The sequence below is a fragment of the Bos taurus genome, chromosome 17, assembly GCF_002263795.3.
Source record: "Bos taurus isolate L1 Dominette 01449 registration number 42190680 breed Hereford chromosome 17, ARS-UCD2.0, whole genome shotgun sequence".
Lineage (NCBI taxonomy): Eukaryota > Metazoa > Chordata > Mammalia > Artiodactyla > Bovidae > Bos > Bos taurus.
Genome location: NC_037344.1, coordinates 71,263,606 through 71,287,495, shown reverse-complemented (window position 1 = coordinate 71,287,495; position 23,890 = coordinate 71,263,606). Strand labels below are relative to the sequence as shown.

Below are 23,890 nucleotides of genomic sequence, written 5' to 3'. Positions count from 1 at the left end.
GGCGCAGCTGAAAACACTGGTGGACGCTAGGAGAAAATCTAGACGACTATGGATTTGGTGACGATTTTTAGATACCACACGACCCATGAAAGAATTGATGAGCTCAACTTTTTTAAAATTAAAAACGTCTGCTCTGCGGAAGGCACTGTCAAGAAGACGAAAGGGCAAGCCACAGACTGGGAGAAAATATTTGCAAAAGATGCATCTGATTGAAGGCTATTATCCAAAATATACAAAGAAGTCTTAAAGCTCAACAATAAGAAAGCAAACAACTTGATTTTTTAAAATTGACCAAACAGGGGCTTCCCTGGTGGCTCACTGGTTAAAAAAAAAAAAAAAAAAAATTACGTCAAAGCAGAAGACACAGGTTTGATCCCTGGTCCAGGAAGATCCCACATGCTGCTGAGCACCTAAACCCGTGAGCCAGAACTACTGAGCCTGTGCTCCAGGGCGGGGGGAGCACAACTACTGAGCCCACACACCCCAACTACTGAACGCTGCTCGCCCTGGAGCCCAAGCCCCACAACCAGAGAAGCCGCTGTGGTGAGGAGCCCACGCACCGCAACTCGAGAAAAGCCCATGCCGCAACAAAGACCCAGCACAGCCAAAAATAAATAATTTTTTTTAAAAAGAAAATACTTAAAAAATTGGTCACTTTAAAGGGATACTCACCAAAGAAGGTATATACAGATGGAAAATTAGCGTATGAAAAGACGCTCCAGGTGTGAACTCAGGGAAGTGCAAACCACAGCAGAATGCCACCCGCACCGTTATTAACAAACAGAACGGCCGGGATCCGGAACACTGACAACTCCGAATGTTGATGAGGGTGTGGCGCAACGCTCCCCTCGCTGCTGATGGGGATTAGAACGCATGGCCACTTCAGAAGAGCATTTAGCGGGTTCTTACGAAGCTCAAGAGACTCTTGCTCTATGACCCAGCAATCATGCTTCTTCGTATTGACCCAAAGGATCAAAATGTATGTCCACACAGAAACCTGCGCATGGATGCGTGTAGCTACTTCACTCATAATTTCCAAAAGCAACCAAAAATGAACTGTGGGACATCCGGACAGTGGAATTTTACTCAGTGCAAAAAGAAACGAACTTTTAAAAGCTATAAAAAGACAGGAAAGAAACTTAAATGCACATTACTAAGGGAAGGAACCCAATCTGCAAAGGCCGCATAACTGCAGGATTCCAACTATTTGACGTTCTGGAGACCACTGTAGACTGTAAAAAGATCAGTGATCGACGGGGTGCGCAGCGCAGGAAAGGGGTGACCACACAGAGCAGAGAGTGGATGCACGTCACCATACACCTGTGTAGACCCACAGCATGTACAGCAGAGGAAATCAGCATGGAAAATATTAGCATGGAAAAGTAGCTAAAAATTAGCATGCAAAATGCTGAGGAGAAAACCCCAGTGTAAACCGTGGACTTTGGATAATAATGAGGCGGCAACATAGGGTTGTGCGTTGCAACAGACATCCGCTCTGGTGGGGAACACTGATGAGAGGGGCTGTGCATGTGTGGGGGCCGGGGGCACACGGGAAATGCCTGTACTTTCCTCTCCATTTTGCTGTCAAATTAAAACTGCTCAAAAAAATATTTTTTTTGTTTTAAATAATGGACAAAAGATTTGAACAGATTCTTCACCAAAGGAGATCTGTGAATGGCGTGCGATTTGTATTAGTACATAAAAAGATGCTCACCACGAGGTGCCACTACAGTCAGTGGGATGGCTGGATTGAAGGGACTGAAGATGCCAAGTGCTGAGGAGGACTTGGAGACTCGAGAAGTCTCGTGGACGGCTGGTGGGAATGTAAAACGGTATCATCACCCTGGAAAAGTTTCTTCTACAGGTAAGCATGCATTCATTATTAAACTCAGCAATTCATTTACCCAAAAGAAATGAAGGCACATGTCTACACAACTTGTGCACGAATGTTCACAGCAGGTTTATTCATCGTGGCCAACAATGAAAAACAATCCAAAAGTCCACAAACAGGGAAATGGGTTACCAAATTATGGTACATCCATACAGCGAGATGCTACTCAGCCACACAAAGGGGTATGTGCGAATACACGCAACAACATGCGTGAACCTCAAAGCCTTTATCTGGAGCAAGACCAAACACAGACGCATACACACGGCGTGGAGTTTTATCAAACTGTCTGAAAAGGAACAGCCAGTGACAGAAGGCAGGTCCGAGGTTGGGGTGGGGGGTACTGATCACAAAGAGGCAGGAGGGATGGGTGAGCAGTCTCCCTTGGTCGTGGTCGTGGTTCGCAGGTATGCACACCTGTCAAAACTCACCGGATGTACACTTACTGTGGATTCACTTTATTGTATGTAAATTACACCTCAAAAAACTTGATTAAAAAAAAATCAACTCCTCAGAAAATCCTTTCGTGGCCACGCCCCTCTCAAAGGCTTCACAAGCTGTATTTTCTTCGCCTGCGTTTCTCTGAGTTTGTCATTGCTGGTTTCCTGCCGACAGCCTCCAGACACGGGGCGCCGAGAGGCCCCCGAAACCGTCTCTTTGAGGCTGAGCACCTGGCCTGCACACCGAGGGCTCCACAGGAGGGGGAGGGCCCGGGGCCGGCCCGCGGTGCTGGCCGAGCTACAGCTCCGTGGACCGGACGACCTCGGGGCCAGCCCACACCGGGCCTCGGCTCCTCCCGGGGAAGTTGAGTCTGTGCAGCTCCTCCGATATCTCCATGAAGCTCTTGCCTCTGGTCTCGGGGAGGAAGATGCCCGAGTACACAGCCGCGCAGACGCAGACACAGAGGAACGGCACGTAGATGAAGTGCGACAAGCCCTCCTGGGGGTTGCAAGAGACCCGAGGCCTGCTGTGGCCCACGGAGCCCCCGCCGCACCGGAGGCCCCAGCACAGGCCCTGTGAGGGCCTCCGCCCTCTTGGCTCAGGTGAGCCCCATCCCCATTCAGGGTCACACTCCCTGGAAGGATGGAGCCTCCCCGGGGCGGGGGGTTCTCACACTGACAGGGACAAAACAAAGGCAGGCCGCCCCCCGCTCCCGGGGGGGCAGGGGCAGGCAGGCCTACCATGATGAAGGGGAACACCAGCCCCACCAGGAAGAGCATGGTCCACATGAGCGCCCCACAGACCATGTAGGCAGCAGGCCGGGCCATCTGGTCAAACAGCTCCGTGGCCAGGATCCCCGTCACTCCGGCTGGAAGAGGGAGTATGGACGGGGGGCTGCCAGTCAGGGCTCCCTGGCCTGCCTACCCCCACCTTGGCCCCCCCCCACCCGCCCCCGACAAGAAAGTGGGCCCCCCCAGCCTTCCTCCAGCCACGCCCTCCCAGAAGCCTGTACCAGGCAGGGGTGAGGGAGTCAGGGTTAGGCACACCCACCCATCCTTCACCCAGACACCTCTGGTCCTTCAGCCAGGCCCAGAGGAGGGAGCCCCCGGGGCCCCAACTCACCAGGGCCGATGCCAAAGCTGAGGATGAAGGCGAAGATGCAGGCCATGGCCAGGTAGGCCATCCAGGAGAAGGAGCCCTGCGGGAGGGGCAGGGGGAGGGGTGAAGGGAAAGTGGGCGGGGCCCAGCCTCCCCCACCCCCACCCCCACGCCCTCACCCGCCATGCCAAAGGGCCCAGCTACCTGGAGGCAAAGGGCCACCGTGAAGACGCTCCCCCAGCAGGTCATCAGGCCGTAGCCCCCTGTCAGCAGCACCCGCCGGCCCGCCCTCTCAATCACCAGGCACTGCGAAGGGAAGGAGCCCTGGCTGACTCACCGCTGCAGCCCCGGTTAAGGTCCCCTAGGCCTCCGGCCCGCAGTGGGCAGGGGCATCATGCAGAAGCTGGGGAAGGTGGTGGGCGCGGCTTGCCACTTGGTGGATTAAGACATTATTAATTTCGCAGAGGGTCGCGATCACTCAATACCCATTGGGTTTCTCCATCTCAAAATGGCGGTGTGAGCAACTGGCAAACAGTAGGTGTTCAATAAATGCTCGCTTGCTCCCTGCATTTTAACACAGAAACCTGAAGTGGAAGTGCCTTAGCTTGGAGGCCTGTGGTGCCTGGAGCCTTAGCTCCCCGAGGGTCTCCACCCCGACAGGATGCACCCCCAAGGTGAGCACCCCGACGGTCGGCATCCCCAAGGTGAGCACCCCGAGAGTCTGCCGCAGGGCTAGGCGCTGGGGGTCAGCCCCAGCAGACTCACGCTGAGCAGCGTCGCCAGCAGCTCGCAGCCCCCGGTCCCGATGGCCGCGTACTGGATCTTGTCCTGCGGGATCCCTGCCTGGCTGAACACGGCCGACGCGTAGGCGTAAATCTGCGAGGAGAGGGGCCGCTGCGCGCCGGCTCCCATCACGCCCGGCCGCAGCTGCCCCGGCTCCCCGCCTTCCCCGCCCGCTCGCATTCCCCGGCCCCGCGCGGCCGTCTCACCGCGTCGTTCCCGCACAGCTCCATGGCTCCGCCCAGCACCACCAGGCTGGCCACCTGCCGCCGCAGCGCGCGCTCCCGGAACAGCTCCCACGGGCGCCGCGCGCGCCCGCCCCGGCAGACGGCACGCTCCTGCTCCAGCTCGGCCAGCTCCCCGGCCAGGTCCGCGGGGCCCCGCAGCCGCTGCAGCGCTGGGAGGGAGAGGGGAGGGGAGGGGAAGGATGGGGTAGGGGAGGGACCGGGGAGGAGGAGGGGCAGAGGGCACTGGGCTGAGTTCCCAGCGTCTAGATGGCCCCCATAGTGAGCTCCCCAAACCCCGCTCCGGGTCACTTCACAGCCCCACGGACTAGGAAGGCTTTAAGAACCCGGGTGGTCTGCGGGTGCCTCACACAGGACACAGTTGTGGCCGGTTGCCACTGCCGCCCCCGGCTCTCCAGGGGTCCCCGTGCCCACGCAGCCCCTGGGGTTGCGGGATTTGGCAGCTGCTCCCACCAAGTGGGCATGTGTGCGCCGCCCCTTGGCTCTACCCCCTGACTCGCTCAAGGCCGCAGGGTTAGCCCAGCTGGGACGGTCCGAGATCAGCCGATGCCCCGCTGACCTTCGACAGTGACCAAGATGAGCAAAACTGCCAGCAAAAGCAGGCTGGACTGGCTGGTCCCCCGCTGACCCTGAAATCAGCAGGGTCCTGCAGCCCAGCTCAACAAGTGAATGAGTAGAGGAGGCCGTCGTAAAGGATTGCTGTTTTAAGCTGGAGGTTTGGGGATTGTTCCTTGGGCATGCTTACTGTGGCCTTGGCTAGCAGGTGAGCCCACCAGTCTAGCTGGCATTAGGCCCTTGAGCCCTTGCTCGGGGTTTCATCATCTTGCCTGTGGGGGGGTGGCGGGCTCTTTCTTCACACCCCGCTGGGGTTTCCCAGATGGCAGGGGCTGGGTCTGTTCCCTCCCACTGCCCTGCCACTCAGGACAGGCCCCTGATAAAGAGCATCGAAGGGACGGATGGATCATGAAATTAAGGCGCAGAGAGAGCAACAGCTTTTCCTACGTGAGAAAGGAGGACCCACATGCTCTGGCCACATGTGCCCCATGGCCAAGCGTGGTCCGGGGGCCCAAGCCAGAGGCTCACCTGCCCGACAGGCTGCAGGGTCTCCACAGTCAATGAGCAGGTAGCGCGGGCTTTCGGGGAGCAGGGGCAGGGAGGCCAGCTGGAGCACCCCGGGCACCAGGCAGCTGGCCAGCAGCAGGGGCCAGGCCTGCGGGCCACCCAGGAGCTCCCTGGGGAGACAGGAGAGGCTGGGCCAGCGCCGCCTGGCCAGAGCCCTGTTGCCTCCCGCGCCCGAGGGCAGCGTCCCCGTTCCCCTGTGCCTCCTCCTAGCCAGCTCTGGGTCGGACACCCAGCTAGGGACTCATGGCAGGGAAGGGCCATGGCCTCCCTTTATCCCTGGCGACTCCTCTCTCCAGGGCCCTCCCCAGGGCACCAGGTTCTGCCCTTGCCTCTCTTTTCTGGGACAAACAGCACACGCTCCCTTTCAAAGCCCAAACTTGCCCCGTCCTCTGTCTAGACTTGTCCCTGCTGCCTGGTCCTTCGGGGCTGGAAGAGGCTGACAGGCAGCACGCTGGCCAGAAGCCCATGGACGGCTTTCAACGCCTTCGTTCAAGGAAGCCGTGTCTGAACCTACTTGGGGGTGGGGGGAGGTTTAGGCTGCCCCTTAACCACTCAGTGTGTGGGGGGGCGTGTACCTGAGTCCGACCACCTGACCCATCACGAGCCCCAGGGCGGTGAAGATGGCAGAGGTCATGGCCACGGCCCCTCGGAGCTCCTTGGGGGCGCTCTCCCCCAGGTACATGGGCTGGATGTTCATGCCTACACCTGGCCGTGCAGGGTGACAGTCAGTGGCGGGGCGGGCTCCCCCGCCCCCGTTGGCGCCCTGGCTTCCCATCCACGGCCCGAGTGCTGCTCCCTCAGCCTGAGCCCTGTGGGGCTTCCCCCCCCCGCCCCTCCCTGCTGTCGGGCAGGCAAGACTCCAGTCCTCCCACAGTACTCCTGGAAGAGAAGCCCTGGTCACCCTTGGGGAGTGGGAGGGGCAGGAGGGAGCCGGCACCCATCAGCTGTAGGCTGTCCCCCTCCCACCTGCCCCAGGGAGGCATCTGGTGCCCAAGCACCCTGTAGGGCACTGGGACGGGCAGGCGCTGCCCCCCCACCACCTGCCGCCCACCCCAGAGGGCGACAGCTGGCTGTGCCCAGGCACCATTCATCTGCCCAGGGAACACGGAACAGGGCTGGAGCGCTCCTGCAGGGTTCTTGCAGCCCCTCCCTGCCCTCAGGTCGGGGAAACAGGCCGTGACAAGGCCCTGCCTCTCTGAGCACTGGCTGGGGGAGCCGAGAGGAGCAGGGTTGCGCTGATGGCCAGAAATTCTCAGAGGTACCCTCGCTCTTCCTGCAGACACTGAGGGAGGGGTTCCTTCTGTGCTAGGAACTTGGGGCACAAAGGCACCGTCTGACCTGGCCCCTCTGTCCCTGAGGTCCCTGAGTGTGGGCTGTTGTTAGTGACTCGCTTTGTGGCAAAGCGGATGGTGTGTGACTCCTGAGATCAGGCCATAAGCCTCCCGGGACTCGCTCCTCACGGGCCCACACACAGGTGGGCGCGCGCGCACGCGCGCACACACACACACAGACATGCACACACACAGGCGTGTGCGCACACCACACACACACACACACACACACACACACACAGGCTCTCTGTCACCCATCACTTCCCCTGGAGGAAGCCAGCTGCCATGCTGTGCGGACACTCAGCAGCCCTGCTGGGAGACCCGCGCAGGCTGGGAGCGCAGCTCCCGGGAAACAGCACACAGGGGGACAGCATCTCAGCAGCAGGCCCAGCAGCCACGGCCAAACCTCAGCTCACCACAGCCCCGCCTGGCACGTCACAGCCTCCCGAGCAGCCCCAAGCCGGGACCCCCCAGCTAAGACACTCTGGGTTCCTCACCCCTAGAAACCGTGAGTGAATCAGTGTTGCTGGCTTTAAGCCATTGAATTGTGGAGCGCTTTGTGTCACAGGAACAGACGCCTAGTAAGGACATCGGCACCCGGCTGTATACACAGTAGGGTGTCAAGGGGACTGATGATGGCGCCCCTAAAAGCCCAGGTGGACACGCTCAAGATTCTGCTCCACCCCCCACCCCTGCAGGAGCCCCAGGTCCCTGGCAGGCTCCTCGGCTTCTGTAGGGATGACCAGAGGTCTCCTCTTACATGCCTCTCCACTTTGACCGCCAGGAAGCCCCCGGCTTAGCCTTCTGGGGATGTCTGTCCTCCCAGCCCTGCAGAGTGTTTCCATTTTTTCTAGATCCACTTCAGCTGTCTAGTTATATGAGCCTTTTAAGATAAATCATGACTAAGTGAAGCACGCCTGGAAAAGAGATCAATGAGTGAAAGGAATAAGGAGCAACGGGAAGGAAAGGGGACCCCCAGGCCCACTCCGTACCTGCACTGATGCCCACGAGCAGTCTTCCCAGCATGATCATCTCGAAGGAGCCTGCTCTGCGGCTGAAGCCAAACAGTGCTGCGGCGGCCAGCACGAAGACGTTGTTCACCAGCAGGGACTTCTTCCTTGGGGAAGCGGAACACAGGCGAGGCAGGCTCAGGTTCAGTGCCAAGGATGACCCCCCCCCGCCCAGGGACCCTTCCCCGCATCCACATCCAGCCCTGATCACGCCCGTGTGTGTGTGTGTATGTGTGTGTGTGTGTGTGTGTGTGTGTGGAGTGTGAGTTGCCTGCACAGAAGTGACGCCGGCCACTGCAGCTGGGGTCGCCCATGGGATGCCCCCAGGGGCCAACCCCCACCCCCCAGCCCCAGTGGTGCCTGCTAAGTTGCTTCAGTCGTGTCTGACTCTTTGCAACCCCGTGGATTGTGGCCCGCCAGGCCCCTCTGTCCATGGGATTCTTTAGGCAAGAGTACTGGAGTGGGTTGCCATGCCCTCCTCCAGGGCATTTTCCCAACCCAGGGATTGAACCCTAGTCTTCCGCGCTGCAGGCAGATTCTTCCATCTGAGCTACCAGGGAAGCCCCACGTCTCCAGTATACCCCTAGATTACTGTCCTTTCTGCCTCCACCACAGCTTGAATGGACAGAACTCATATTTTATGGGTTTATCCCTACAAACTGAGCACCGCTCTCCTCAAAGTCCTTTGTAAAGCCAAGTGCCTAATACCTGATTCCTCAGACCCAGTGAAACCCTGGCAAGGAAAGGAAGGGAAGCCAGGTAACCTCCCGTGTCCTCCATTCATTACAGTCACTGCCCAGAACAGGACATCTGGACGGCCCCTGCCCAGCTGGTTCGGCAGGACAGACTGCCAAACTGGGCAGGGGGCACTGGGCACGGCGGCGGCTCCTCTGACAGGAGGCCTCAGCTCTGGGCTCCTGACGCTGCGCTCGGAGGCGCCATCCTGAGGTCACCAGGAGAGCTGGCAGGAGATCCTGCAGCTCAGGTCCTGATTGGGGAAACGGCCAGAGGCGGCTTGTAATTCAAAAAAAAGAAAAGGATGGGAAAATCTCTTCTTTCCAGTTTGGAGGCAGCCTGTTCCACGGTGAGTGTTGTGATCTGACACCTACCCCGGGTGATCTGCAAACCTGGGTGATCTGCAAACCTGGGTCCTGTGAGGGGAGTGTTTTCTACTGGGTCCAGACCAACTGCCAGATGCTCTGCCCTTTGACCCTTTAGACTGGGAAGACTGTAGTGCTGAGAGTGCCTCCAGAGAATCAGAATGCAAGACCTTGGACTTTGGAGCAAAGCCACAACTTCAGTGAATTATCTTCTGCTGCTGCTAAGTCGCTTCAGTCGTGTCCGACTCTGTGCGACCCCATAGACGGCAGCCCACCAGGCTCCCCCGTCCCTGGGATTCTCCAGGCAAGAACACTGGAGTGGGTTGCCATTTCCTTCTCCAATGCGTGAAAGTGAAAAGTGAAAGGGAAGTCGCTCAGTCGTGTCCGACTCTTCGAGACCCCATGGACTGCAGCCCACCAGGCTCCTCCGTCCATGGGACTTTCCAGGCAAGAGCATTATCTTCTTAACCTGAAATAACTCCTGACTGGTCGCCTTGCCCTGGTAGCGGAGAAACATCAGACTGGGGGTGTGGCTGTTGTTTTAGCCAGCTGAGTCCTGGTTTTCTGTTGCTTGCAGTTGATGCTTCTGTTAAATACACGCCGTCCTGTGCACTTCTGCTTCTGACAGTGGAGGCTACCTCAGTAACGGCGGATGAGAGCCCACGGCACCCGGCGTCATCTCAGGAGCCTTGTGGTGCAGAAGCTGGTGTCCTCAGAGGGTAGAGCCTGCTAAAGGACCCAGGCCTGCAGGACTGTGGCATCCACTCAGCGCAAAGACTGGGGTCACCCTGGTGGGCAAAGAGCTGCAGCCCCTGGAAGCACTGACCCGATACCGGACTGGGAGACCGAAGCATGGACGTCAGCGAGGCGGGCGACAGCGTGAGCGGCTCCAAAACCCCGGAGCAGAGCCCTCCCTTGTTTCCAAGGCTCGGGGTCCTGTGCTCTAAACTAAGTTCACCCGTTAGCTTCCTTTCCCTCGATTAGTCTGTCTGTTCTCTTTCTTGGTCTCTCTTGCCGTGAGAGGTCTTGAGGGCAGTTAAGTTTACCGTCAGCGTGTAGATGGCAGGATATTGAGAGGGCTGCAGGGCTGGCACGCTGGCTGCCTCGTGGAAACCCCGCATGCGGGCAGCTCCGCTCGGTTGTGTCGGCGCTGGTGGCTGTGGCGAGGCAGTGCCCTGGGCGGGCTCAGGAAGGGCGGGACTGGGTACCGTGAGGCGGCACACGTGGGGAGCCGAAGATACAGGAGACTGGTGCTGACGGGTGCTGGGCGGCCAGCCAAGGAGGGGATGGTGGGAGCCTGGCCTGCCTTCTCTCCCGCCGTCTCGGCCAGTAACAAGCTGTCTCCCAGGACTCTGAGCCCGAGTGCAGACGCTGCAGTCGGAGTGTGGCTGGAGCTGATGCGCTCAAGGTGACCCCCGCCCCAACCCCTCCAGGAGAGCCCAGGCTGCAGGCCCGCCCTCCCCAGGCCAGGCTTCTGAGCACCTCCTTCCGTCCGGTGAGCTGCCTCAGGGCCCTCTGTGCTCTCACAGTGTTCCATTCCTCAGTCAGTCTCCTGCTTTCGACCCAAGAACTGCCTCAGGTGGCTACAAAGGGGGCCTCGGGGAGAAAGCACCTGTTCATGGTCACGTCTAGTCAAACCCGTGGTCTTTCCACGAGTCATGTGTGGACATGAGAGTTGGACCATGAGGAAGGCTGGGCGCCGAGGAATCGATGCTTTTGAACTGTGGTGTTGGAGAAGACTCAGTCTTCAGAGTCCCTTGGACTGCAAGGAGATCCAACCAGTCCATCCTAAAGGAGATCAGTCCTGGGTGTTCTTTGGAAGGACTGATGCTGAAGCTGAAACTCCAATACTTTGGCCACCTGATGCGAAGAGTTGACTCATTGGGAAAGACCCTGATGCTGGGAAAAGTTGAAGGCGAGAGGAGAAGGGGGCGACAGAGGATGAGATGGTTGGACGGCATCACTGACTCGATGGACATGAGTTTGCACAGATGCCGGGAGTTGGTGATGGGCAGAGAGGCCTGGACCCTGCTGAGCGTTGCGCTGCGCTGCGCTGCGTTCCGCTGTCAGACGTGGGTCCTCTCTCCCTCCCAGCACGGACTCTTCCCTCTACCACGTCCCCGGGAAATGTGGGCTTCTCGGTGACACGGCAGGCAGAGCCGGGGGCCGGTGCAGAGCTGACCCGGGCCTGGGCCTGCTGGGTGACCTGCCCCCACCCCTCAGCCCATGGACTGGGCTGCCCCTTGTTGAGAGGCACTTGGGGGTCCGTGGGAAGCACTCACCTTCCCAGCGTGACGGCCAGGGGCCCGGCGAGCAGCGCTCCCAGGAGGCCCCCGAGGGGATACAGGGACACGATGAGGGACCACACAAGCAGGACCAGGTGGTCAGGCATCGGCTGGCCGGTTCGCGTCCGCCACGTCTCATTGGTGAATTCCTGAACGTACTGTGGATGCAGATGCTGGTCAGCACCCCCACCACAGGCCTTCTTTCCCAGGCCCTGCCTCCGCAGGGCAGGAAGCCTCCCCAGCCACCCTGCCCGTTGTTGGGGGACGGAACTCCCCTGAGTGCGGGGCGCTGTGCCGTCTTTGCTGCAGTGTGCCATCCTGGAGCTCAGAGCCGGCCAGTGTCGATGTGGCCCCTCCGAGCCCAGGATCAGCCCCGTCTCTCCCCCAATCCCACCTGGCCCACATCAGCGGGCTCCCCCATGGGCCAGCTTTCTGATCGACTTGGCCGTCGGCGAGCATCATCAGCAGGGTATCAGAGGAGGCCGGAGGGGCGTTTGTCCCCCGGGCTCCATTCCTGGATGGGAAGTGAGTCCGCTGACAGCTGCTCTCTTGCACCCTAACCCTAACCTCAAAGGGATGGGAGGGCACCAGTTCCGTCCTGGGACCTTTTTTCCTACAGCCCCAGCTGTGTGACAGGACACATGACCTTCTCAGTCAGGTGGGTTAGAGGCGGCTTCTATCACTGGGGCTGAGAGATGCTGCCTTTCCACAGGCACTCGCTGAGCATGGGCACAGGTCTGGCGAGCTTGCTGGGGACTCAGAGACAATGGGACCCTGAGAGGGGACCAGCAGAAGGCTTAGTCCAGCTGGGAGCTTGCTGAAGGAAGGCTTCAGGCAGGTGATGGCATCTGGGTGGCTCTTGAGGGGCTTCTGCAGGAGGGGCAGGGAGGGCTTGGCCCACGGGGGTGGGGGGTGGGGTCTGTGTTTAACTGCTCTGGGCACAGAGTTGGGGGAATCAAGGCGGGAGACAGGTGGACAAGTTCGGACCCCAGGGGCCCTTGGACTTCAGGTAGATGTGTGTGTGTGTGTGTGTGTGTGTATTAGTTTCTCAGTCATGTCTGACTCTTTGAGACCACATGGACTGTAGCCCGCCAGGCTCCTCTGTCCATGGAATTCTCCAGCTAAGAAGACTGGAGCGTGTTGGCATTCCCCTCTCCGGGAGATCTTCCTGACTCAGGGATTGAACCTGGGTCTCCCGTAGTGCAGACAGATTCTTTATCATCTGAACCCCCAGGGAAGCCCTCAGGTAGATGAGTCTGTCCTTACTCCTATGGGCACTGGGAGTCCCAGAAGGTTTCTGAGCAGGGCAGTGCTTTGATCAGACTTGAGAGGACCTACAAGGGGAGAGGCTGAAGGCAGGGAGGCCAGTGGGGAGGCGGGGCTAGTGATCCCGGCAGGAAAGATGGGTCTGAACTAGGATCATGGCAGACACCCAAGGAAAAATGGCTGGAAGCCAGAGATAGTCAGGAAGGACTTTGTGTTTTTCCAGGAGGGAGGGCAGAGTCAGGGTGGACCTCCTCCCTGGGGGCACAGGGGGAATTGTCTGCTGACATCAGAGACACGGGAGCACATGTGAGTTTCAGGGGAGAGTGCAGAGCTGGATTTGAACTCGCAGGGCCTGGGGAACAGCCCAGTGGAGGTGGAGGCGTGGGAGGAAGCTCCACCAAGCGGATGGCGGCCTGAAGATGTGACGTGGGCCGCTGTTGACGCTGGGGTGGTGACAGTGGGCACTCAGGGTACGTACCAAGGTCGGGGCATTGATAATGGAGAGGTTGTAGCCGAACTGGAAAGTTCCACCAATACCAGCCGCACAGATGGTCAGGAGCAGGACCCTGCCCTGAGCCTGAGGAGCAAGAAGAGGACCCAGTGGCCGACGGCAGCCCCCACCTCCCTCCGCGGGGCTGCAGCCCACCAGTCCCAACATGGCGATCTGTCTGAAGCTGGCGGTGGTGACGTCCCCACTTTGCAGATGAAGAAACGGAGGCAGAGAAAAGTTGCCTCCGTCACACAGCGTGGAGCAGGTAGCAGAGGTGTCCCCCGCCTTCTGTTCTGAGCCCGGGATCCCACTGCCCCTCAGCCCTGATGGCATTTTCCTGAGACGGACAGCCATTCCCAGTTCCCTACCCCTACCCTTGCCCAGCTGCCCCCCGGGCACGCCTGCTGTGGCTCAGGGGACAACACCCTGAGCTGGGGCCCCGGGGGGTGAAGCTCTGTGAAGCTTCTCCACAGACTGGCCGGGCACCCCCCTCTGTTAAGAGAAGGGGCCATGTGGACCTACATGTGTGGGGACCTGGAGGCACCTTGAGCCGCAGAGAGCAGCCGGAGCCCCGCTGATGCTGGTGGCGACCTCCAGGCTGAGGGCAGCCGGCGCACACACAGCTGGTACAACAAGAGGGCATCTTCTCGTCCTGGAGCAGCACCCCTAGACGGGCGGGCGACTCCCCAGGGCACCCCCAGGAGGCTCAGAGCCCTGACGCCCCGTCGTTAGGTTGGTAAGCTTTCCTAGGGGTTCACCATCTATTTAGAGTTTGCCTCTTATATATAAATTTTTTTTAAGATTTTTTTTTACACTTTTTAAAATTTATTTTTAATTGGAGAATAATTGCCTTACAATGTTGTGTTGGTTTCTGCTGCATAACAGCGTGCATCAGCTCTAAGTATACCTATATCCCCTTCCTCTTGAGTCTCCCTCCCACCCCCCACTTAAAGATTTTTTTGGTGTGGGTCATTTCTTTAAAGTGTTTATTAAATTTGTTACAACATTGCTTCTGTTTTATGTTTTTGTTTTTTTTTTTTTTCGGCTGAGAGGCATGTGGATCTTAGCTCCCAGGACCAGGGATCAAACCAGCACCTCCTGCGTTGGAAGGTGAAGTCTTAACCGCTGGGCCACCAGGGACATCCCTGTCTTGTCCCTTTTGATTACAAAAGAGTATGTTCATTAAGGGGCTTCCCTGCTGGCGCAGCGGTAAAGAATTCGCATGTACTGCAGGAGATGCAGGAGACCTGGGTTCGATCCCTGGGTCAGGAAAATTCCTTGGAGGAGGGCATGGCAACCCACTCCAGTATTCTTGCCTGGAGAATCCCATGGACAGAGGAGCCTGGTGAGCCACAGTCTGTGGGGTTGCACAGAGTCGGATACGCCTGAAGCAACTTAGCATGCACACACACACACACATGCTCATTAAATCTTTTGAAAGCTCAGTACACACTGAAGGTTCTCCACTCTCCCAGAGAGCAGTGACCTGCTTCCCTCAGATGTTTGACGAGACACTCACAAAGCGTTAACTGTACAAAAATCGGATTGTTGATCTTTTCCCAATAACTCTATACTACCTTTCATGTTCTGGAAAATTGTCGCCCAGCTATAAAGTACTGTGTCATATTTATTACTTTTTTAATATTTAAATACAAGTTTCATGGCAGAAGGATGTTTGGCTCAGGACTTTGTGAAAAATTTCCAGAACCTGAAGGCTACTTACTCATTCATCTGTGGAATACCGAGTGCCTGATCCAGCCAGGAACTGAGCTGGGGGGCAGATACGGGGGGCGGGTAGGGGCGATGGAGGGCTGGAAACAGATCTGCTTCCACCAGATGGTGAGAAACTGCGCTGGGGTGGGGAGGTGGGGGAATAGGCTCCCAGGGCAGGACCCTGCTGAAGATGTTGCCACCAGTCTGCGGGCAGCTCTGTGCCGGGCACCCTGGCCGGTCGCCAAGTTCCTATAAGGCTAAGTGACTTCCTCCCAAGCGGGAAGTCACAGAGGGAAGCCAGGTGGGAACCCGGGAGTCCGATCCCGATGGAGTCACGAGGAAGCTCCCTAATGGGCTGCCTGCCCGTGAGAGTCCCAGTGGGTGCGCAGATCCGCAGGAAGCGGCAAGTCACCCGGTGAGAACTGAGCCCATGTGGCAGGGAGGAGGCCGGCAGGTCGCCAAGGCAGCATAAATTACTTAATTCCCCAAGACCGTGCATGGAGACCACCTAGGCCTGCGGCGAACTGGTCATGAAAGCCTTCAAACATTAGCTATGGTAGCGAGGAGTCATTCAGTGAGTAAAGATGGCTTGCCTTCCCATTCTGGGCAATAAATCTACGGTTCTAGGTGCTGGGGATACAGCAGTGAACCAAAGAGACGAAACCTGGGATCTCACGGAACTTTTCTTCCAGCGGGAGAGTGACAGGCAGTAACAAATGAGCAAGGAGAACAGGTAGAGTGTCAGCTGCTGCAGACACTCAGAGAGAGAAGGGGGAAGGGGAGGGGCCGGGGTCTGGGGTGTGCTCAGGGAAGGCGCCCGGAGTTGAGGGGGGCGCCCGCATGAAGACCAAGGAGATGAGGGGAGGCGCCGTGCAGGGGTGTGAAGGGACTCCGCGGGGGGTTGGCCCTGGCGGGGAGCCCCCAGGGATGGGGTGGTGGGCGTTGTGGACCTGCGCTTCGGGTGCCTGGCTCCCTGGGTGAAGCAGGAGGTGAATGGAGACGGAGTTTAGGGGGAGCGTGGAGGAGACGAAGGTGGGAAACAGGCCCCGGAAAGGAAGAGGAGCGGGCGCAGTGGCCAGGGGCTGCTGAGTCTGGGTGCGCTGTCCGGCCCGCACGAGAACCTAAGTGATGCTAGTGGGGGACAGGTCCAGCACCCTGCGCCCCAGCCAGACCTTCGCCCGAAGCAGACCCGAGGGGAAGGTGAGACGAATGTGCGGTGGGCGCTTGAGAAGGCTGGGGCAAGGCGCACCTTAACGCGCGCGCAGGCGCACAGGGAGTGAGGGGTGGGGGGGCCCGCGAGCTGGTCTCCAGGGTCCGAGGCTATATTGGGGATGAGGCGGCTCGCGCGCATCCTCCATCCCCCCGTTTCTGCAGCTCCGAAGACCAGCCCGGGCCCACCTCTGCAGACCGGAAGGGAGCTCCGATCCGGGGACTTCTCGCCCAACAAAGCCTGCCTCCACCCCCCGCAGGTCTTGGCAGGCGGCTCTGATCAACGAGCTCGGACTCGCCCGAAATCCCGGCCCTGGTTCCCCGTGCATTGCTCCGCTGCGGCCTTCGGACCGACTTTCTGCCGGTCCCTGCCGCACCCTTCTTTGGATCTCCGCCGCCGCCCCTTCCGGCCCCTCTTCGGGGCCGCCTCTCACCTCCATCTGGCGCCCCCGCCCTCTGTCAGGTTCCGGGAGACCGCTGTCCCCGGGAGGGCCCCGTCCCCGGGCACTCTGAGGCCGAGCCCTTGATTCTGCGCGGACATCCCCACGCTCCTCCAGCCCAGGTGTCTCCGCCCTTCCCCCGGAGGAGGGGCAGGATTCGGAGGGATGAAAGGCCGACCCACCAGTCTCCGGAGCGCTCTCATCTGTCCGTCTCCCGCAGAGCCGCGGAGTAGGAACCCGGATGGGAGAGCGGGTCTCGGGTTGCAGCCCAAGCATACATTGTGTGCGAGGCCGCGCTGGCCCCGGAAACAAGATGAGTCCAGTCCAGCGGACTTTGTGAGGTGAGCAACTAGCGGATCCACTGGGCCGGATTAATCTTTCATTTCTTAGGGCTTCTCAGGTCCTGCGTGAATCCAGGAGGTCAATTAAGGTCAAATCGAAACCAGACCTGCCAAAGATGCTATTTGTGGTCATGGAAACATAGACCCGAAAGTCACCCTAGGAAGTCATCTGAGCGACGACGGCGACAGGACACAGACCGCAAGGGACGATGCAGCATTCCTCTTGCTCCTGCTTGGGTTTTATTTTCGTTGCTCTGAACTTTTGAAGCGTCATGTATTTTTAAGGAAAAATACGCAAGATAAAATATTAGCAGTTGCCAAGTGCTCGCCTTTCTGCATCTCTTGAGATGATCCACTGCTGTAGTAGCACCCACTCCGCCTTCCTCCCCCCGCCCCCTGTGCCGCCTGGACACCTTGCTGGAGTCAGCTCCCCCCCCTCCCCTCAGTGCGTGGGCTCCCCAGACACTAATTATTATCCTTGAGCAAGGAAGCTTGAGATTTCTCTTCGGCAAACATTAACCGGGAGTTTAACCTTCAGCATGTGCAAGTCAAGGTTGTGGGTGTTTGATGACGAATCCTCTCAACACCCCACACGCGGTGGCTTCAGCCTCCCTTGCGGAGGAGTCCCTGAGGCGCCACAAGGTGGAGCTCGCACCCTGTGCCCCGCGGTCGTGCTGGGAGTCCGGGCTGGGCTGTCAGATCTCAAGCGCGGCGCCGCGGACCCTGCGCGACGGGGCCGCCAAACCACGCCCGAGTCGGGGGAGCGTGGACAGCCGCCTCCCCCGCGGGCCTTCCCGCGTGGAGTCCCACCCATTCTCGGTTTCCCGGGTGGGAAGGCGGAGAAGGCAGCAGGGGAGGAGGGGCGGCCTGCCCGTAGCTACCGTGCTCAGGACCTCCGCGCCCGCGGCCAGCGTGGGTGGTGGCGCCCCTCCCCAGGCCTGGGAGCCAGGCCCGCTCTCGCTCCTACACGCCCGAGCCTCTTATTCTGCAGATCGGGAAACTGAGACCCAGAGCGGCGGGGAGGGCGGAGGCCGGGGAGGCCCGCGCCCAGCCTTCAACCGGAGGCGGGAGCAGCAACGGCTCGCACCGCAGGCGATCGATACCGCAAAGCCGCCTGGAGGGCTCCACCGGGTCCGCGCCCCTAAAAGCCGCTGGCTACTCCTAGCCCCGCAGAAGCGGCGGGGCCGCCTGGTCGACCGGAGCCCGCCGCCCCCCGCCCCCCCCCCAAGATGAGGCCTCCATCACTACCCGGGCTCGAGGCCTTCCCCAGAGATGCGGCCTCCAGACCCGCGGGTGACCCGTCCAGCCCGCCCCGGGCGCTAGCTCCTAGGGACCCGCCCGCGCCGCGGAGACCCGCTCCGGCTGCGAGGGGCCGACAAAGCCCGCGCTGCCGGCGTCGGCGCGGCGGGACCTTCTGGGGCTCCGCGGGCGGAGACAAAGAGGCTTGAGCCGGCGCCCCGCCAGGCGCGGGCCCCTCCAGCAGGAGCTGCCTCCGCGGCTCCTGGCCGAGTTTGGGCATCCTCGGTTCCGCGATCCCCGGGTGATTTCGCTTCCTCTGTCCTGCGCGCCCAGCCCGCGCCCGGCCCTTGAGCCAGGGCCTTGGAGGGGGCTTGGGAGGTCTGCTACCCAGCCCACCCTGCCTCTGTCTCGCTGCGTGCCTTCCCTCTCTGATCCATGAAGTCGTGGGACAGGAGTCTGGGCAGAGGCCTAAGGCCTGGAACCAGGGCCCAGGCTGGACCCCAGAGGCCCCAGTCTGTCCTTCCGCCTGTCAGCTGGGTGCCCATCTTCCGGTGGAGTGGTGGCTGGGCCCCTACTGCCCCTGACCACCGGTGGGCCGAACGCCTTTGACCTGACTGCCCCCTCTCTGACCTCAGTGTCCTTCTCGGTCAGTGGTGCCTTCCCTAAAGGGCTCAGAAGCTGTTCCAGGCTGCTCGAAGGCTCCTCCTCCTTGTAGCCTTCCCACTTGGGCTGGCATCTCTACTCCACACCAGGAGCCTCCAGAGTGGGCACTGGGCGGAGCTCAGAGGCCAGCTGACCTTGGCCACCAGGCTGCCAAGGTGGGCAGTGAGCCACCACCAAGCTCAGCAGGCCGGCGACGGGCCTGGTTATGGTGGATCCCGACGGAGCCCCTACGATCCCAGCACTTACTTCCCGTCTCCCAGCCTCTGTCTGCTCACCTGTGAAATGGGGACATCATAACAACCGGCCTGCCCCCGACACAGGCGCTGCATCCTCAGGCCCCACGTGTATCTACTGACTGCCTGCACCCAGCATCCTGAGGGCAGCTACCCCGTCCTCTCTTTATCTCCAGACACACCTGGCCCACCTGTGGACCTGGCCAGCCAGAGGCAGACTCTACCCCAAGACCCAGCTCCGCCCTCCTCCCCGCCCCCTCCCCTCTGAGCTGGCGTCCACTCCAGTTCTGGGACACATTTCCAACTTAATTCAGAAGAAAGAAAGAAAGAAAACCACAAGCAACCCCCGGGTGAGCAACCCTCCTGACCACCCTCTGATATTCGAGGACTGAGCAGTGGAGCCAAGTGCAATTGTGGGACCAGAGATTTAAAGCCATTTTAATTAGAAGGAAAGAATGTCCTTGTGGTTGGCTGTTCTAAAACTACAGCTGTGCCCACATCTGGAGGCAAGGGTCGGGGTGGGGTTGTGGGGCGGTGGGGATGGCAGTTAGAGCGTCTGTAGCGCTGACACCCGCATTCCTTGCTGAGGGAGGCCCCCTCCCAGCAGGGCCCGTGGAGCGGGGGAGGGGGAGAACACCAAAGCAGCCAGTCCCCTGTGGCCGGGCCACCTGGGCAGGTCTGGGACGGAGCTGAACAGGGAGCCCACCCCTTCCTGGGCCCATCCGCCCCCAGTGCCTTCCCCACACCCCAGCCTGTTTCCCTGGGGGCCTGGTTACTGGGGCCTCTCTCTCACCAGCCCCGGCTCGACCTGGGCGCGGCTTCTGACCAGGGAGGGGATTCTGTCCGGCTGTGACATGAAGTGCTATTTATTACCTTTAACGAGCTTGTCGCTGGTTTTGTTTATCCATACTAAGCCAACGAGGTACTTTCATACCTAATCTTAGATCTGTAATTTTGCTTTTTTTTTTTTTAAAGAGGCCGTGATACCTCACACAAGTGAAGGGCAGGCGAGGCTGGGAGAAGGTCTTGAGTAAACTGGCGGCAGGTCTTGCGGTGGTGTCTCCAGGGGGCCCGAGGGCACGGGGTTCCTGTTCCCGCACCCGGCCTGGGGCTCCCTTTCCCGGGTGTGGGAGCAGGGCTGTCTGGGGACAAGCCAGGAGGGAGGTGTGGTGCCCCGGGCCTCTCCCAGCCTCTCTGAGCGCTGAGTCACTGGTTCTCCCAGAGTGGTGGCCCTGGCCTTCCAGGTCGCTGCCAGACCACAGGCCGGAACTGTCTGATGACCTGGCTGGCCAGCAACGGCTAAGGAAGGCCATGGGACAGCATGGTCTTAGGTTTCATTTGGACCAGATCCCACATGCAGCCCAGTGGGCGGGGGGGGCGGGGCAGACCCACGCGGGGACACACGTGTCTCCAGGAACTCGCATCCCCAGCCCTGCCACTTGGCTGACTTGGCCAAGCAGATAATCTTCTTCCAAAACATGGCCCCGCAGCCACACTGAACCCGAACATAGCCCTGGGCGGAGAGGGGGAGGCCCCACCAGCTGCTCCGGGTGCCAGCTGGAGGCGGCGGTCACAGTGGTGAGCAGGAGCGCGGGGCACTTGCCGAGGGTCGTGACAGCCAGGCACTGAGGGTCAGGCTGGCCCGGCAGCTGGGGAGGGACCACTTCATCCAGCCAACCGAGGGCCAGGTGGGGAGCCCCAGGCCACACTGCTCATCCAGGGAGCAGGCTGGGCGCAGAGCCGCTTGTCAGGACTCCGTGATAGGAGCCAGTCTCTGAACTGGGCCTGGCCCTCCCCGGCTCAGCTCCCTCACCGGGCCAGGTGCTTACTGAGGTCTGTGCCTCCTGCCTCCTGGACCTTCCACCCTCTCTGCCTAGTGCCCATCACTGCAGGCTGTGGCTATCTTCTCCTCTGATCCTCTGCTCCCTCCAAAGAGCCAGCCGCCATCTGACCTCATCCCACTGAGGCGCCTCGCTGCCCGCAGAACAGAGAACACAGCCTGCAGGGCCTGGTGGGCCAGCCTCTCAGCACGTGCAGCCCCCCTCCCTGCCCCCCGCCTCTGTTCCTCCGGCCGCCTCAGGACCTTTGCACGAGCTCTCTGTCCTCCTCCTCCACCCTGACAGCCCCCCTGCCTTCCCCAGCCCACTCGGAGACCCTCAGACTCCTGGAAGGTCGAGTCTGCTACGAGGCTCGGAAGGCCCCGGTCGCCCCCTCTGCTGGGTAGCCCTGAGGCAGCCCACCTGGACTGTGTGTCCGTCTTACCTTCCTGCCACGAGCAGCTGCTGCACAGTGAGTTCCGGAATCAGTGCTAAAAATATCCCGTGACCCAGAGAGGAAGGGCCACCGGGGACCCAGCTGCTCCTGGGGGCGCGGGCTGGAGCTGCAGTGAGGCCCATCCACAGCAGTGGGGGTGGAGGGAAGGCCCCGTGAGGGCACCCCGTCATCCACAGGAAGACTCCGCAGCCCCAGCACTTACCGTGTCTCTGCTTCGGGCCTGTGCTGCGTTCAGAATAAACTAACATTTAAAAATTGAGTGCACAGGGCCCTAAGAGAAGGTAGGTGAGCTCTGGTCCCTTCAGGGAGGCTTCCTGGAGTGGGGGGCATTTCCAAGCACCCTCCCTCTATCTCTTTTAACAGAACACTGAGGATGGTAGGGAAAGAAGTGAGTGAACGGAGGAGTCAGATCTGGGCCGTCACAGGAGAGGAATGCTGACTAAGGGGTGGGGGAAGGGCTGGAGGGTTCCCTGTGGGAGGGGATGTGGGCAGGGATGGCCCCCGGTTTTGGGGTTGTTGCTGGGGGCTCACGAGGGTCTCTCCTGGTGTGAGCCCTGAGAGGAAGGCGGGCACTGTGGGCAGGCAGAGGGTGCTGTCCCGCCTGTAGGACAGGGGAGGAAGCTGGGGGTCTCCATACCTGGGCACCCCAAGCTCCTTGCTCGGCAGCAGGCAGGAGCCCCAGGCCAGCAAGGGACCACAGGCCCCTTCCCCACAGTCCTCAGCCCAGGAGAGAGGAGGCGGCCCTGCTGCTCAGGACAGACAGACAGAGTAGAAGCCGTCAGCATCCAGCACACCACCTTCCTGGGTCAGCCTGGCTCCCGGGAACGAGTGGAGCCCGGGACCTCTTTATGTAATGAACCGTCTGGAGGTGCTGGGGGTGGGAGCCGCGGATCCGGTGCCTCCAGAGCGGCCTGTCCTGGGCCTGATTCTGGGCGGGAAAGCCCGGACACGCGGCGATGGCCTGCCCCAGGCCCTGCTCTGCCTCCTACGGGGCGTGAGTCCCCACCTGGGGACCCCCCGGACTCTCTGGGAGAGGACCCTCCAGGCAGGACGGAAGGTCTGCAGTAGAACCTGCGCTGTCCCTGGCACGTCCTGCCCCCACCCGGGGCTCCCAGCCTCCCAGGAGTGTGCTTCCTCAGCCCCAAACCAGGCTCCTGCCTGACCGGCCCCGTCAAAGGGGAGAGACAGGCTCTATCCCATCATGGCCCTTCCATTAGCCCCAGCCTGACCCCTGCAGAGGGCCAGCCAGCACCTGCTGCTGATGGCTGGCAGGCTGGAATGCCTCCCCTTCCCCACGCACACAGGAACCTCGACCCCTCTCGCTGGCTCCTTCAAGCCTGGCGGACGCCCGCCAGGGTGTCTGAGGCCCTGGATCCCTGGCCTGCAGCCGCACCTTCAGCTGGGTGGGCTCTGCTCCTCCGGGTTCACCTCCAGCCTGACCTAGCTCTGGTCACCTGGGAAACAGAGGCTGCCTGAGGGAGGGGTTTTTCAGCCTGCTCCCACCGCCTAGCCTCCCATCTCCTTGATCCGACTCCTGCTGTATCAGACTGACCTCTCCTCATGCCTGAACCAAATGCACAGTCCCCCTTCATCCACGCCTCTCTCTCCCCACCTCCCTTCCCAAGTGGACCTCCAAGAGCACGCCCCAGGGGCTCCTCTTAGCCCTCCCGTGATCCATCGGAGATAACCGTCTTGGCTGGTTGTCTCCACTCTGGTCTCCTTGGGGGCACTCAGGGCCCCACCCAGGGCTTCCCTCACCCGTCACACTTGAGTCCGAGGTTGAGCTCCCGTTTGGTAAAGGTCTGAACACTTCCTCTCCCTTGTGGCCACTGTTATCCAGGGCCCTTGGCGCGGCTGCGCATCTCAGAGACTTCCCAGGCCTCGTGTCCCAGGGCCTCCCACCGCCTGGCCCCTGCAGCCCTGTCCTGGCTCTGTTGCAGCCTCCCTGCTTGTCCACCTTCTCTCTCTAACTCATGAAGGTCGAGCTGGCTGGGCCTGGCCTCGCGCCTCGGGCCTCTCGCGTGGGCCCAAGGCTACAAAGGCCATTGGTCTTCTTAAGACTGGTACCCACACTTGAGCCACCTGCCTGGCCTCCAAATCCATGCGGATGTCACATAGATCACCCAGACTCAGTGAGGCCAGAACAGGACGCTCCATCCGCTTGCCCTCCCCCCAGGCGTTCTCCAGCTCAGGAAAGGCCACTGCCTTCCATCTCCCCTATGGCTCAGTCCCTGAAGTCACCCTTGACTCCTGTCTCACAGCTCCATCTAGTCTGCTGGCAAAACCCCCATCCCGTCCTTCCTGGTCCTCCAGGTTCTGCCCTGCCCAAGCCACCAGCATCCCTGGCATCCTCCACCTGCCCCCGGATTTCTCTGGCCTTCTGCTGTCCTCACAGCAGCCACAGGCATCTTTTTAAAGTGACAATCAAGCATCACTTCTTCACGGAGCCTTCCCAGATCATCGCATCTGGCAAGGGGCCCGCTACCCAACCCTCCAGCCTCCACTTGGCTCTTATCTCCATCAGCGCACTGTCCTGCAAACACTAGTTCTCATCTTAGCAGAAGCCCCTGACCCCCCGGTCTCCTTGGCTGCACCAGGACAGACAGCATCTTTTGTTGGCCACCGTGTCTCCAAGCATCCACAACAGTGCCTGGCACACAGTCCATGCTCAATAAACTATGGACCGTGTTCATTAGAAGAATACATGGAGTTTCTCTTTTCC

At 60.3% G+C, this 23,890-nt stretch overlaps 1 protein-coding gene across 9 annotated transcripts; it reads right to left on the bottom strand.

Annotated features, from left to right (window-relative positions):
* Positions 1 to 1,936: 1,936 nt before the first annotated feature.
* Positions 1,937 to 17,075, bottom strand: SLC2A11 (solute carrier family 2 member 11). Of its 9 annotated transcripts, none has more exons than XM_024977462.1 (12): positions 16,413 to 17,075; positions 13,045 to 13,143; positions 11,298 to 11,458; positions 7,898 to 8,022; positions 6,150 to 6,279; positions 5,536 to 5,684; positions 4,417 to 4,604; positions 4,193 to 4,303; positions 3,632 to 3,733; positions 3,452 to 3,527; positions 3,070 to 3,197; positions 1,937 to 2,827 (listed from the first exon to the last, which is right to left on the bottom strand). In XM_024977462.1, exons 1-12 carry the CDS (start codon positions 16,692 to 16,694, stop codon positions 2,627 to 2,629), a joined length of 1,752 nt encoding a protein of 583 aa, XP_024833230.1. In that variant the 5' UTR covers positions 16,695 to 17,075; the 3' UTR covers positions 1,937 to 2,626. The 9 variants fall into 9 exon arrangements, with proteins under 9 accessions (XP_024833230.1, XP_010812544.2, XP_005218314.2 ...); NM_001193097.2 differs by having other exon boundaries at positions 1,940 to 2,827; positions 16,601 to 16,621; XM_010814242.3 differs by having other exon boundaries at positions 1,937 to 3,197.
* Positions 17,076 to 23,890: the final 6,815 nt, after the last annotated feature.

Excerpts from the sequence above, each read along its gene's own strand:
- SLC2A11 (XM_010814242.3), bottom strand. The coding sequence starts at position 16,694 with ATGCTTGGGCTGCAACCCGAGACCCGCTCTCCCATCCGGGTTCCTACT. Across the intron at positions 6,280-7,897 it reads GCTCGTGGGCATCAGTGCAG|GTGTAGGCATGAACATCCAG; the intron begins GTACGGAGTGGG and ends CTGCACGGCCAG. Across the intron at positions 3,198-3,451 it reads CAGCTTTGGCATCGGCCCTG|CCGGAGTGACGGGGATCCTG; the intron begins GTGAGTTGGGGC and ends TCCCTCTTCCAG.